At 41.7% G+C, this 15,842-nt stretch overlaps 1 protein-coding gene across 6 annotated transcripts in view; it reads left to right on the plus strand.

Moving 5' to 3' along the window:
• sema6d (semaphorin 6D) overlaps nt 1–15,842 on the plus strand; it is a 322,868-nt gene that overhangs the window by 295,944 nt on the left and 11,082 nt on the right. For 4 of the 6 annotated variants that reach the window (XM_080214358.1, XM_080214357.1, XM_080214361.1 and 1 more), the window contains 13 exons: nt 839–901; nt 1,283–1,384; nt 2,026–2,116; nt 2,431–2,550; nt 3,142–3,230; nt 3,970–4,187; nt 5,234–5,365; nt 5,934–6,089; nt 6,185–6,358; nt 7,442–7,582; nt 10,571–10,648; nt 10,839–10,897; nt 11,292–11,342. In XM_080214358.1, coding sequence (XP_080070484.1) covers nt 839–901; nt 1,283–1,384; nt 2,026–2,116; nt 2,431–2,550; nt 3,142–3,230; nt 3,970–4,187; nt 5,234–5,365; nt 5,934–6,089; nt 6,185–6,358; nt 7,442–7,582; nt 10,571–10,648; nt 10,839–10,897; nt 11,292–11,342 — 1,474 coding nt within the window. The remainder of the gene's footprint in view (nt 1–838; nt 902–1,282; nt 1,385–2,025; nt 2,117–2,430; nt 2,551–3,141; nt 3,231–3,969; nt 4,188–5,233; nt 5,366–5,933; nt 6,090–6,184; nt 6,359–7,441; nt 7,583–10,570; nt 10,649–10,838; nt 10,898–11,291; nt 11,343–15,842) is intronic. The other 2 variants (XM_080214360.1, XM_080214362.1) reach the window with 1 other exon arrangement.

A 15,842-nucleotide genomic window follows, 5' to 3' on the forward strand; every position in this document is an offset into this window, starting at 1 on the left:
TCTCTCAACCACTCCACTGCTCCTGGTTGGTCAGATTATTTCCCCAATGCCCAGTCTGGATGAACCACAACTTTCTCCACCCCTCCTGTGTACCCAAACTTTGTCCCCTCAATGTATCATGAGCGGTCATGTCTTAAGTTGTCTAGGATCTGGAATAAATCACTCATCCTTGCCTCCTTAAAATCAATAGACATCCATCCTAATATTTTTTTTTCTGATGCCTCTATTGTTTTCTATATTAAAAGGACTCAATAAATTAATTATTGCTATTATTTTGTGCTGTCCTTTCTTTCCCCCCACCCTTATCTATGCTCTGTTGTTTGTCTTTCACTGCACACTTGAAGAAATGCTAACAGGGCCAACCAGACTCAGCAGTTCTAGCACACAGGCATTCAAATGAACCAGCCAGTTTTGGTCACTTGAGGATGTTAGAATGTAGTAAGCGTCCAATATTTTGTGCTGAATTTGTAGAACACTGGAACTCTAGGGTTGAGTACAAGTTTGGCGCTGCTCACTTTTGTTTGCCAAAGTAAAGGCTCAGAAATGATCATGTAGATCAGTTTTTGGGAGACAGAAGCAGATACTGACAACTCAACATTGATTCAGCTGAAATATTTCAACATCCCAATGCTCATACAGTGCTGGTACAAATTGAAAAGCTGACAAGCATATTACATACTGTATTTGGTGCTTGTGGGCTGTAAAGTAACCTGCTGAGAAATATTGAAAGTTTAAATCCATTTATAAAGCACTGTTACGAAATATTGCAACCATTATTTTCTTGTCAATGAGTCCAATCTGAGCAGTAAATGTATCTACACGCTCTACATTGTAACAGAAACTAACCTGGAAGTCAAGACAGCAAGACAGAAGTAACTGCGCCATGAAGGGCAAACACAAAGTAAGTACAGTATTCTGAATTATTCCCTGTCGATGAAATTATACTCCAATAACCAGCTGATTTAACACACACTGTGCTTCGATCACCGTATCGTGGGATACAACATACATAGTGCATTAACTGAAGTGAATGACTATTGATTAATATAAATATTTGGCTTGCTGAGATAGACACAGGCTTTACGCTGGAGTGAATGGGAATGATGTCTTGATAAATACTGGCATGAATGGGAATAATGCATTGATATTCTGTGCCTGGACCAGACATTTATCTGAATTATGCTGTATTGTGACTGAGACAGACTACTTCATTTATTATAAGCTGATTAGATCAGAGATGCGGTATCTGTCTAATGCACTTCTGGATTTATTTTTCCATCAGGATGAATGCCATAATTTTATCAAAGTCTTTGTTCCCAAATCTGACAACACTGTCTTTGTTTGTGGCACAAACGCTTTTAACCCCGTATGCAGATATTATCGGGTGAGTAACGATGAGACCTTTTGTCAATAAAAATCGATCTGTTCAACAGAATTGATCCCTTTATCTTCCCAAATAAGCCCAATGTGTCTTCAAGATTTCCAGCAATCCATCAGCGGTTTGGCACTTTGCAGGCTAAGTGATTAACAGTTTCAATGGAAGTACAGACTGCAAATGTTTATGTGGCTATTGAGTGAGGTCTCGATAAGCTCACAGAACAGCTCAGAAGTTACCGCTGCCTTTCGAACCAAAACAGAATGGATACCCAAGGTCACCCAGTACACTGAACGTGTAAAATGAAAGTTCCAGAATATCTCGTCATTGCAAATTTGTATGAAAACTTAGAGTCTGAAAGGATGAGCTATAACTTTCACATTAAAATCCCTTATCTGAAAGATTGTTGAAATCCGGATGGCATGAAAAATGCACTTAATTTCAATAATATTAATAAATCACTTCAAGAAGTAACAGTTTTTTTTGCAATATTAGAAGTTTGGAAAGGTTAATGTTAATGTCACAGAAGAGCAGAATACTTGAATACATCAATAGTAATTGTATTATAGTCATATAGAAAGTTATTGCTTCACAGCTGTTGTACAGAACAGTGCTGACACGACAGTATAATTTATCTTCATTTTATGCAGTTGGATACTTTGGATTATAATGGCGAAGAAGTCAGTGGATTGGCACGGTGCCCGTTTGATGCCAAGCAAACGAACGTTGCCCTCTTTGCTGGTAAGATGTTCATTAGCAATGAATCTAAATGATTGATGATGTTTATAGTGTCAGTGCAAGTTTAGAAAGATACGACAGTTCGTAGTTTGCAACGCAAACTTGGCATACGTTATTGTAGCCAATAATTCCTTTCAATGTGGAACTACTTAGAAAAACCAATCTGTGAAAATGTCTAGAAGTAATATACACAAGCATACAGTAACAATATCCAGGAACTAAAGTAACCATGGGAGGACACTGTACAATCTGCAGAGTCACACTGTAGTAAGGCTAAAATTAATAACTTGTTTTTATTTACCTGTTTACTATTCTAGACAATAAATTGTACTCGGCAACAGTTGCAGACTTCCTAGCCAGTGACGCAGTCATCTATCGTAGTATGGGGGATGGATCAGCTCTCAGGACAATCAAATATGATTCAAAGTGGATCAAAGGTGATGCTAAAATTGTGCACCCAGTTTAATCTGACATCAAGGCCACACATAATGTAAATTAATCCAGTAAAAAGGCCAGGCAACGGCTTAGTGGTATTATCGCTAGATTATTAATCCAGAAACTCGGCTAATGCCCTGGGTTCAAATCCCACCACAGCAGATGGTGGCATTTGAATTCAATAAAATGTATCTGGAATTAAGAATCTACTGACGGCCATGAAACTATCCTCGACGGTAGTAAAAACCCACCTGATTCACTAATCTCCTTTAGGGAGGGAAATCTTCTGTCCTTGTCTGGTCTGGCCTACGTGTGACTCCAGAGCCACCTCGATGGTTGACTCTCAACTGCCTTCTGTAATGGCCGAGGCAGCCACTCAGTTCAAGGGTGACTCGGGATGGACAACAGATGCCCAGCCAGCCACGCCCATTCCTGTAAATGAAATATTTTTAAAAATGTGAACTTTTATTGCGAGCTACAAGGCAATATGTTAGAAATTTCCAGTCCATGTTCCTGGCAAATACAGGAGTGTGTGTGTGTGTGCGTGGCTGAAAAAACATCACTTCTAAATACGCATTTAATATTTTTAACAGAGCCTCACTTCCTACATGCTGTTGAATATGGAAACTATGTGTATTTCTTCTTCAGAGAGATAGCTGTGGAACACAACAATCTTGGAAAGGCAAGTTGCTCTTCTGGAGGGTGTCAATTCACAGTCACAATTGAGCGTGAGAAATATTAATGAATTTCGCTTAAATAAGCAAATTGCTGAACCTACATCAGCATGTTCAGTAAACATATGGCAGGCTTGTTTATGAATAATTATAAATGACTAATCTGGATTACACATTTTTAGGAAAGAGTGGGAGGTTATAAATTGTCAGGTATTTCATTCCGGTACAATTAGAATCAATGTTATGGGGATTTATTTTCTAATTGCATTTGCTACGAGGATCTTTCACTTCAACTGTTCCTGTTCGTTTGCTGTTTAAGTGGAAAGCTAAGATTTACAGACACTCTGATCAATTTTGCTGAAAGATTTCTAAAAATTATTCTTCTCTCTCAAGGCTCCCGCTAATAAATATTTTAGTCTCACTAATGCTGTTCATGTTACTTGCAATCCCACGTAGATTTGCCACAGTAAATTATTAAACATTTTACTCATGGTTAATTAAAGCAGTTACAACTCATTGGCCATATGTTTTCCAATATTGTAGTGCAGGTCTGGGAGCACAGCGCTGATTTGGAGGCCCTTTAAAAAATTGCCAATCACTAAAGCGAGCATTAGTTACTGCTGGCGCCTGGAGTAATTTATTAAAAGTAAAGAATAAATAAACAGTAATGATACAGAATCAATTCTTTAATATAGTGGTTTGGCAGAAATGAGTGTTGCTCAGTGTTTCATTTATGTTTCTTCATAGGCTGTTTATTCACGTGTAGCGAGGATTTGCAAGAATGACATGGGAGGGTCCCAGCGGGTGCTAGAGAAACACTGGACATCATTCCTAAAAGCTCGTCTAAACTGTTCAGTTCCTGGGGATTCGTTCTTCTACTTTGATGTGTTACAGTCCATCACAGACATTATAGAAATCAATGGTTACCCGACCATTGTTGGAGTATTTACGACCCAGCTTAACAGGTGAGCAAAGGGTAACCTAGCATCCAATTACTGTTCATTTTATCTGGATGTTAAGAGTCGGAGCGGAGGCTCAGACGGGAACAAAGTCCTGCCTCGTGTCCTGGGTTTGATGGATTTCCTCACTGGAAAATCAGTTTGATTGACAGGGCTTGGCTTCTAGTCAAGTGCGGAATGTGCTGGAACGGGCTGCAATAGCAGATAAATCCAATCCATCCCATTGGCAGGTATTTCATAGAATAGCATCCCAACAGAAGGAGGCCATTCAGCCCATCAAGTCTGCACCGACTGCAGTCACACCCAGGCTTTATTCCCGTAACACCCCATGTTCATCCTGCTAATCCTCCTGACACTAGGTCAGTTTAGCATGGCCAATCAACCTAAGCCACACATCTTTGGAGGTGGGAGGAACCTGGAGGAAACCCATGCAGAAATGGGGAGAATGTGCAAACTCCACTCAGTGACGGAGGCCAGAATTGATCCTGGCTCCCCTGGCACTGTGAGGCAGCAGTGCTAACCACTGTGCCATTGGGCTGCTCTTTGCTGGCCATTCCTACCAGTAGGATCTTCTGGTTCCACAGATGGCGACCCCCTAAGATGAGTTTCCCAGAAGCAAGGGGTGCATTTAATGGGAAACCTCAATGGTGTGGAAAATCCGACCCACTGGGTTTGTTGGGAAAGTTGGTGGGTGCATTACTGCTTCTCCTGGCCCACGAGCAGTGCTGAAAAATCGCTGACATTCTCCCCTATGCCATCCTCACCTTCCTCAAACCTTTGGGTTTCCCAACTGCCTGGGAGACCTGGCTGCCCTCTTCAAAGCCTGTGATGCAGATTCACTCAAATCAAATTCCCAACACATGCACTGAGAATAAGCTTGCCCCTTGTCCTGCCTCCGTTACTACTCCCCGGGAGTGGACAGATTGGAGATCGGGGTTTCCGATTTTTAAAATTTTAACATTGATTTGACTCAAACCCACTCATTTATGGAGTGTCTGTAAATTCAGCCCTTTGGTCAAATGAAAATTTTTGATGGCGTTTTTCTTGTACAGTATCCCTGGATCAGCAGTGTGCGCCTTCAATATGGAAGACATTGAAAAATCATTCAAAGGGAGGTTTAAAGAACAAAAGACCCCTGACTCTGTTTGGACTGCTGTGCCAGAAGATAGGGTACCAAAGCCGAGGTATGTTATTATTACCATCATCAATTTTAATAAGAGATCAAAGATTTGGTAGATTGGCTCACCTTGAATTTGAAGTTTGTGGGTTGAAGTCCCATTCATGGACAAGAGGAAAACACAAATCAAATGGTCCACAATCCATTTGGTGAGGTTGTGCTACGCCATTGGCAGTGCCATTTTCCAAGGAGACTTTAAGCCAAAACCCCATTTGCCCACCCGACTAACACAGAAGATCCCACAGGGCAAGGGCATTAGCTTGTTGTTGTGGTTAATATGAATCCCTCCATCAGGATTATCTGATTATTACCACGTGGCTGTTTGTAGGAATTTGCTGTGTATAAATTGGTTGCTGCATTTCCAAAATTACAACAGAGACTGCACTCCATTGGCTGTGAAGTGCTTTGGGACAGCCTGTGGGCATGAAAGGCATGACATAAGTCTTTCTTTACATTGTAAAATTTCCCAACAATTAAAAAAATTTCTCATTGTGTCATTTTTACAGGAGATACTCTTGTAAAGTTCTGTACTACCTTTAGTTCTGCTAAATTATTGTCCTTTTTTTTGTTAAAAGACCCGGATGCTGCGCAGGACACGGTCCAGCAGAATCTTACAAAATCTCTATCGATTTCCCTGACGAAACACTGTCCTTCATCAAATCCCATCCGCTGATGGATTCTGCTGTTCCTTCACTCATAGAGGAGCCCTGGTTCACCAAGACCAGGGTCAGGTAAGGCATCCTGAATCATCCAACTGCACAGAATAAATTCCTGGCTGCGTTTTCACACACAACCCCTTAACAATGTCTTACTTTTATAATTATAGATACCGTCTGACAGCGATTGCCATCGATAATGCTGCAGGTCCACGTCAGAACTACACAGTTACCTTTATTGGTTCAGAAGCTGGCATGGTACTTAAAGTGTTAACAAAGACCAGCCCCAATTCTCTCAATGACAGCATTCTACTGGAGGAAATGGATGTTTTTAACCCCTTAAAGTAAGTTAGGTGTTCATGCTTTAACTTTTGTAAAAACAATACAAGGTTGTACAAAGCAATTAAAGCAGTTATAAAAAAGAGTTTGGTATAGGATAGAGGAAAGTGGGGAAAGCAGTTGGAGACATTTCCTAATGTTACAAAACTGTCTCACCAACTATTCCTTTCCCACAATGCTCTTTGGATTTTCCCTTGCACCACGGTGGCACAGTGGTTAGACTGTTGCCTCACAACACCAGGGACCCGGGTTCAATTCCAACCTTGGGTCACTGCCTGTGTGGAGTTTGTACATTCTCCCTGTGTCTGTGTGGGTTTCCTCTGGATGCTCTGGCTTCCTCCCAAGGTCCAAAGATGTGCAGGTTAGGTGGATTGGCCACAATAAATTGCCCCTTAGTGTCGGGGGGATCAGTTGGGTAATATGTGGGGTTACGGGGTTAGGACCTGGGTGGGATTGCTGCCAGTGAAGACACAATGGGCCAAATGGCCTCCTACACAGGGATTCTATGATTGACACCGGAGCTATGATAAGTCAATGCCTGTTCTGACTTTACCAAGCATGGGCATCTCTACATTTGACATCCCATGCCCTGAACTCCAATTAGTGGGCTGTTCCCATTAGATCATTCCTGAATGGATCCATAATCACTTGACTGAGAAGAACCCAAATTGTTGCTGTAAATAAATATTCTAAATGAGAATACCTCCTGGATGTTTAGTCAGTGTCCCCATCTCATTTAACTAGGCCGTGCTAAATTTTCCCTCAGTGTACCCGAACAGGCGCCGGAGTGTGGTGACTAGGGGATTTTCACAGTAACTTCACTGCAGTGTTAATGTAAGCCTACTTGTGACACTAATAAATGAACAGACTTTATAAACTGCGCACAAAATTGCAGAAGGTTTTGCAAGGTTTTTTTAAATCATTAAGACTTCCGGAGTCTTTGAAGAAATAGTGAGATCTTTTAAAGAAATGGCAGATTGTAGTGTGAATCAGGTTGTTTTGTGTTTGATAATTTAAAATACTTCAAGTCATCAATCTTTAAGAAAGTGCGATTGATTGAGATTTTCCGATTGAACCAAAACAAACAGGTGCAACGCTGCTAATGAAGATGACAGGAAGGTGCTGGGATTACAGATTGACAAAGATCATCACGCTTTGTTTGTGGCCTTCTCCAGTTGTGTCATCCGTGTTCCTCTCAGTCACTGTGAACATTATGGCACGTGTAAGAAGTGAGTATTTCTGAACTTTGTGACAGTTCCCTTTACTCCAGTTGGGGGGCAAGGTCAGAATGGCCATTACTACTAGATTCTGTATAAGAACGCCATGAAATACAACCAGTTATTTAGCGTACGTATTAATATTTCCCACATAGTAAAACCAGGACAGTGCGTCTACATGGAAAGGCGTTGTGAAAGTGGCTGAGAGAGTTTATTCAAGAACACTGTCCAAAGATATATGGGTTAGGTTGATTGGATATGATAAATTAACCCTTAGTGTCCCGGGATGTAATAGATTAGAGGCATTAACAGGGTAACAAATGGCGATAAGGCCGGGGTGGGATTGTTGTCAGTGCAGACTCGATGGGCCGAATGGCTGCCTTCTGCACTGTGGGGATTCTATGGTTTCTATTGTTCGCTGTGGAGAAGGGTCCAGATAATAGGGAACAGAAACACCCAAAATGTTTGTACAAGGCAAAGGTTTGCCAATTTAACACCTCATCTTCCCAACTTTGTTGAAATGGTAGGAGCACCATAGCCATGTTATATTTTACCTTCACTGGCCTAGGGGAAGGAGGCATCAGAAACAGCAGGGGGAAATGGAGGTCAGGAAAGCTCTGGGACAGGAATCACCAGCCTTCGTTTGGAGGAGGCGACTCATGGAGTCCCCAGCACAAGGGGTTTCTCAGGCAAACACACTGGATCCAGGAGGCATTCACCTACCAACCACCTATCTGGTGGTAGCTGTCAAATTGCCTGGCCTCTGGGGAACCTCAGTGCAGGCTTGGAAGGCCAAAGGGCCTATTCCTGAGCCGTACTGTTCTTTGTTCTTCGTTCAGCTGAAAGACTCAACAATATTGAGGCCGGAAAACACATTATCATATTTTAAAGTGTGAACCTGCCCGTTAGAGTGGATTGGCTGCTCACTCGCCTTCCTGCCTGAGATAAAGGCAGAAATGGAGGGGTAAGAAATCTGATTTCAGTGCCTCGTCCAACCAACTCAAACCCATCATCTTATTTTCCACCCCTCAGCCCAAATCTGCAGTTCGAATCTCAGACTTCAGAAAAGATTGTTATGAATATTAACATGGCAGAAATGGGGAAAACACCAGGAAAGAATCAACAGCAGTGACCCAGGAATTTAAACTATGCTGGTGACTATGCGAGTCACAGCATTTTTTTCAAGTTTTTAAACAAAGCAATGTCTCCAAGTGCTTTTCACACTTTCCTCTATCCTGTACTATACTCTTTTTGTAATTGCTTTGTGCCTGGAACAAGCTGCCAGAGGTAGTAGTAGAGGTGGGTACAATTTTGCCTTTTAAAAAACATTTTGATAGTCAGATGGGGAAGATGGGTATAGAGGGATACGGGCCAAGTGCAGGCAAGTGGGACTGGCTTAGTGGTAAAAACTGGGCAGCATGGACAAGTTGGGCTGAAGGGCCTGTTTCCATGCTGTAAATCTCTGTGACTCTAAACAACAGTGGTGCAACCATGAGCGATACCAAAAAGGAAGAATGCAACGTTTTAAGAGAGAATATTAGGAAGAAGAACTGTTGCCTTCTCTTCATACTCGTCACAAATTTGCAGCACTTTTCAGTAATCATTCCACATGCTGCTGTAGGGAACCGAAATAATCTTTTGCAGTGCCATAGGCAATCGTAAATTTAAAAAGTTGTGCAAATGCAGAAATGTAATCATGAATTGGACAATAAAATATCAACACTGACTGCAGAGCTCCCAGCGGAGTTCAGTATGTCCAGCTGATTTAAATCTTGATTTAATATATTATCTCCACCTCAGGACTTTCAGGACTACTGCCAGCCAGGAGTTGAGGGGTGGGGGCAGCATTTTGGAAAAGTCTTTAGACGTTTTGGATTATTATAGAAATGGAAAGCCTTCACATGCCCTACATAATTATGATACCCACAGAAACAGATCTACAAATGACCTGGTTAAGGAATTTGGAAGAAAATTAATCAGAAATGCTATGAAAAATAACTTGATTAAATGCTCACTCTATTTGAATAGTGACTCATTAAGGTTATTTTGCTTGTGGAGTAAACAAGATATTTCACTGTTCCTCTTGTACCATATGCTCATATTTGGAGACTTTCCTGTTAAACTATATGCAAACATCTGTGACGGATTCGGTAGAATGGGTCCAAACTCATCACACTTTAGCAGAGTGAGAGGTGATCCCATTGAACTGTAAAAGATTGAGACAGCTACTTTTGGACATCTCTACCCCAGAGGGTTCTGGATGCTTGCTTGTTAAATATATGCAAGGCTTAGATCAAGCGATTTTTGCATGGGAGTTGGAGGATGTGTGATGAGAGACATGAGGGCATCAGTGAAGTTGATGCTCACCCACAAGCTTATTGAATGACAGACAAGGCTTCAAGGGAAGCGTGAGTGACTTGTGCTCCTAGGAAGGGCCTAACAAAGGGTCACTCTGATTCAAAATGTTGGCTCTGTTCTCTATCCACGGATGTTGTCAGACCTGCTGAGTTTTTCCAGCATTTCCTGGTCATGGTCCTGCTTTCATTTGTTGTGTTATGTTGACTATTCATCCAGGCAAATGGTTCACACGCCAGAGTGCACAAGGTTAAAAATTAGATAGGAAGTTAAAAATAGGAACGTCAGATAGTGTTTTATCCCCTAGAAGTTAATGGACTTGCAGAATAAGTTATCTAGAAAGAGGTACAAAGCATTTCTAGTGAGAGAGCCTGGAGTGAAGGAAATGGGGAGAGCGGGGTCTATGTTTGAAAAGAGTGTCAACATTCCTTCTTGCTAAAATTCTTGGGTTATTGAGCATTGGATTTCCTGGATTCAGGGTGACTCATTAAGTTTGCACTTTCTATATCCCTGATTTTCCAAGTTATTATCCCTATCACCATCAGGTCATGCAGTCGCCTCTAAAGAATCTTCTAATGTTCTGGATTTTAAAACCTTAACTGTCCCAGCAAAAGATGCCAGTTATTGTTTCTCATTGTACCACAGAGCTTGCATTGGGTCGCGGGATCCATACTGTGCCTGGTTGGATAATAAATCCTGTGGAATTGTGAGAGCTGGTGTAAAGTAAGTAATGTTTCCTTGTTGACATTTTAATTTCTGATGAGACTGTATCCAAGGCTGCAGCTGGAGCTTATTTTTTCTCTCCGCTTCTTACTGTTAAAGCAATTTATGTCTCGCAGACAAAACACCGGCTGTATTTCAAGTGTCTCAAGACTGTTTATTTTCTCTCCCCCCCTCCACCCTTTATCACCAGCACTGCGTTTGAACAAGATGTAGAATCTGGTAACACGGCACATCTTGGAGAATGTCATGGTAAGTAAGATTTCTCGAATCAATTTGTTTTAATATGGAGGGAATTTAAGAACGTGAAGGCACAAACCAATCATCTGAGGATCTGTGAAGGTGGCCGAACCTTGATTTACCAAGTTGCGCTACATAATTTCACGCCTGGCTGACATGTCAAGCAGCTAAAGCGCACAGTTTCTCCACCCAAAAAAAAGCCAAACCTTCCATCATCTAATATCGTTTGCGAAGCTAAAACTTCTCATAACCTTCAGCGATTTCTAAGTGGACGCATATCAAGCTAATATTCCAAAGTTTTGTTATTGGGGCATTAGTACACAGCTGGTTTAAATGAAACTATTTCAGTTGCTGCGTGAATTACCTTTTTTTTTAATTTCACTGATCTTTCTTTTAATTCTTTTAGAAATCTTGGCCACCACACCAGATTACAAAACATTTGGTGATCCAACGTCTGGTTAGTTTTGTTGTTGCTCCTTATTTTTTTTTATGTTTTACCGTTTCTCTTCCTCCACTTCCTCAGCAAACTTTCCCCTTTTTTTTCCCTCCGCCCCCATCTGCTCGCTTGGCAGATGGCTGCGTGTGTGAATTGCTCTACGTCTGTCAGCCACGAGAATGATGTAGCTAACTAATTATTCTTTCCTCCTCTTTCATTAGCGTTTCCCAGCACGTTTTCCCAGCCACACTGACTAATCAGATTTCTTATCCAAGGTTATCTTTTAACACACAACTATTCAACACTTGCTGCGTTCAGTAGCAGCACAGGTTGCTTTGCTTCCCAAGCATGTGTAGGCACCTTGCTGGTTTATTACTAATTTTGCTTCTCTCTTTTCCCTCTGAAGCCATGATCTGTGCTTCAGTAATGTTAACACCATAAAGCATTACTTAGAAGATCTTTGCATATATTCTCAATCGAACACAATGTAAATCTGTGAAAACGTTGAAATAGTTTAACAGTATAATGTGGTAGAAAATTGTATTTTGTTCCTTTAAGTTTGGGTGACACGGTAGCACAGTGGTTAGCACTGCTGCTTTACAACTCCAAGGACCCTGGTTTGAATTCTGGCTTGGGTCACCGTCTGTGTGGAATTTGTACATTCTCCTCGTGTCTGTGTGGGTTTCCTCAGGGTGCCCCAGTTTCCTCCCACAGTCCAAAGATGTGTGGGTTAGGTTGATTGGCCATGCTAAAATTGCCCCTTAGTGTCCTGAGATGCGTAGGTTAGAGGATTAGTGGGTAAATACGAAGGGATATGGGGGTAGAGCCTAGGTGGGATTGTGGTTGATACAAACTCGATGGGCCAATTAGTGTCACATGTAGGTTTTACATTAACATTGCAGTGAAGTTACTGTGAAAATCCCCTAGTTATCACACTTTGGTATCGGCTCAGATACACAGCGGGAGAATTAGCATGGCCAATGCACCTAACCATCACATCTTTGAGACTGTGGGAGCACCCAGAGGAAACCCAAGCAGACACAGGGAGAACATGTAGACTCCACACAGACATTGACCCAAGCTTGGAATTGAAACTGGATCGTTGGCACTGAGGCAGCAGTGCTAACCACTGTGCCACCTTATGCACCTGTTTATATGGCCCTACGTATTAGTGATGTGGTTTTATTTGATTTATTATTGTTACATATTGGGATATAGTGAAAAAAGTACATAAGAGAAGGAAAGGAGAGGGTACAGAATATAGTGTTGCTGTTACAGATAGAATTAAGTTTTAAGAGCAGAGAACACGAGTGAAAGATGGAATTAGGTGGTATGCTGGGAAGAGCTCACCTCACTCCAGTGCCAAACATGAGCATCCATTATTCCTTTAAAGTTTTCCATGAATGGTCTTCCATGTAAGAAGTTCAAAGTCTTTTGGAAGAATAGTGTCCTCAATGACAATGGTGGGGTTGAGTCCCCAATCTCACTTGGTGCTGTTGACGACCAGCCTCACTTGTTTTGAAAGTGTAACTCCGGATAAAACAAGGTGTTTTCTGGAGATGTGTAAATGGCTTTGGCCTTAGTTCATTTGAGCTATTCTGGATTCTGAAATGAGGGTGTCTTAAAAGTGCAAAATTAGGATTTTTTTAAATGTATGAAAGCTTTAGACTTCCTTAAGAAAAGAATCTGGGGTCTGGAATCCAACACCTGGATCATTTCCAGGTTCGGCAACACAGCGTAATTTTATTATAATGGAAAGCCACTAATTAGGTCAGAGGTGAGTTTGGTGTCCAGTGAGTGGTGCTGGACTCTGCATGCCTACTACGTTGCAAGGTTCAAGGAAAGGCCACCCCTATGACAGGGCCAGCTATTGCTTTACACAATGGAACGGGCAGAGGGTCAGCAGGGTCAGGGTGAAGGCAAGTCAACAAATGGTCAATTAGAAGATAATTGACTTGCTCTGCTTAAATCACCTTATTTTTCCATCAACATAATTCGTCACTACATCTCATAATGGCTCCCTGCATTGCGTGCACCAAGCTGGTCACTTTCCCAGCTCCCCACTTTGAAAAACTCCTTCCTGCCCTCCCCAGCACATTTAACACACTCCCCTGAGGTAATCTGTTAATTAGGCCTTTCCTCAGTGTGAAAATAATGCGTTCCACAGGAATCGGAAGACTGACACTCCATCTGGAGACACTATTCGCAAAGCAGGCCCACACCCAACCTCGAACCCCTGGGCACCTGAATTAACTAGAATCCCAGTGTTGCTAACACTATTGCTGAGTTCCCAGATTAAATACTGAGTTCATGATGAAATTCTGCAGCTAATCCTTTGCCATTCAGCAAATACTGCTGATTCACAAAATGACATCTTGAAGGATGCTCAACCTTCTGTTATCTGGAATGAGTACCATAATGCACTAATCCTGATTTAATTCCTTATGTAGCATTGCACATTCCGTACAATGCAGCACCATGGCAGAGGTCATCAGTCCGTCCTCTCTTCCCCTCTCCATGCCAGGTATTCTATTCAGGAATCATTTTTTTTCAGCTAGACAGCTGAGATGCCAGCAGATACAAATCTTCAATAGATACGTAGCGATGGAGCTGAGTCATAAACCGACACCTCAGCTTTTCCAGAAGTGAGCATTCTATCTGTCCATGTGTAGTTCACGCCAGAATTAGTTTCCAGTTGAATTCAGACACCAGCACTTTTCTGGGTATCCACCTCGTGAGTGTCAGCACAGTAGCCACTGCAGATGAAGCCCAATTTCTGCTTGGCTATTAAAGATGGTCCAGACTCTAAGCAATTACTCTCAGTCCATCTATCTGTAGAAAAAAATAAGAATTATTGTTTGAAAAATAGTATTTTGGCATTTCTGCATATTTTGAACATTGCCCAAACCAAGTCATGATATTCCCGATGGGTAAGGGAGATATTTTAGAAGCAGAAAGGAAAAACTACATGATACACACTGCAAAACTGGAATTTTCTCTCTCCCAGGCATTAACAACAGTGGCAAACGGTTTGCAAAGGGGATGTTTGGACTCGGTGAAACTGTCCTGTTTCAGGATAACAATCAACTTAATCAACAGAATAACATCCTGGTCGTTTTTGTGCCAAATAAATTAGGGGCTGTGTCCAGTCGGGATACACGACTGGGACAGTTGGGATTTTCTTTATGGCTGGGATTTCTTTGGGAGTTGGAGGTAAGTTGGGAAGCCCTAACTCTGTAAACTGGCATTGTCAAGATTTTTAAAGTAGCATCAAACAGCTCTTGAATCCTTGCACCATGCCCTCCCCCACCCCACACACTGCCCTTCATATCCTCCAAACCGGTTTAACAGTTCCTATGAGCCTTTCTTGCTCCACCCTGCCAACTTACTGTCAACCCATGTGCCCCCGTCCATCACCCTTTGCCCTTTTACCTACCATGCTAACAATATCCACCATGGGCAAACCTCAGGATCCATGCTGAGATTAAACAAGTTCTAAGTTTCTGTTGCAGACTTCATATTTTTACTTCGTAAAAACCTGTTCACAACATTTACAATCCTTCAACTACATCCTTATAAAACTTTCCATTGAAATTCATAGTCATGATTCAAAAAGTCTATAACTACATGGATCTTTCAACCAAACTATGAAAAGGAAAGTTGTGAAATCAGTTATGTGGAGTGAAGTAGCAAGCAGTGATTTTTTTAAAACATTCTAGGCATTTTTCAAAGATTTAAAGAACAAACATTTTAATCGCCTTGCCTGCTTGACACTTCAATGAATAGATGCACTGTTTACATATATAATGCCTAATTTTAACATTTTTTAAAGGGCACATTAGTTCCCTCGAAGCACCCGACTTCCACCACCCTCAGGTGTCCTGGGACCATATCTAAACGGGTAGCTTATCTCTCCAAAAGGACACCCTAATTTCAACAGACTCCACAAAGTTCTTACCACATGATGTTTCACATAACCTGCCACACCTGAGATGGCAGGTCTGCCGTATGAGGAGAAACTAAGTCGGCTAGGATTATATTCACTGGAGTTTAGAAGAGTGAGGGGGGGGATCTCATAGAAACTTAAAAAATTCTAACAGGATCAGACAAGCTAGATTCAGAAAAAATGTTCCCGATGATGGGAGAGTCCAGAATTAGGCGTCATAGTTGTGGATAAGGGATAAACCTTTTGGAACTGAGGTGAGGAAAAATTTCTTCACCCTGAGAGTGGTGAATGTGTGGAATTCACTCCCACAGCAGTAGTTGAGGCCAAAATGTTGTGCGATTTTCAAGAAGAAATTAGGTGTAGCCCTTTGGGCTAAAGGGATATGGGATCAGGATATTAAATTCAATGATTAACCATGATCAAAATAAATGATGGAGCAAGCTCGAAGGGCCGAATGGCCTATGCCTGCTTCTAGTTTCTATGAGTCATCAAAAGCTGCTGATTTAAATGTGTATGTGTGAACCCCGACCCCAGCCAGTTCCTGACTGCGTTCAGGGAGGGGACCTCTGGATCTG

Source organism: Carcharhinus amblyrhynchos, chromosome 28 (assembly GCF_965287045.1).
Source record: "Carcharhinus amblyrhynchos chromosome 28, sCarAmb.v2.hapA, whole genome shotgun sequence".
NCBI lineage: Eukaryota > Metazoa > Chordata > Chondrichthyes > Carcharhiniformes > Carcharhinidae > Carcharhinus > Carcharhinus amblyrhynchos.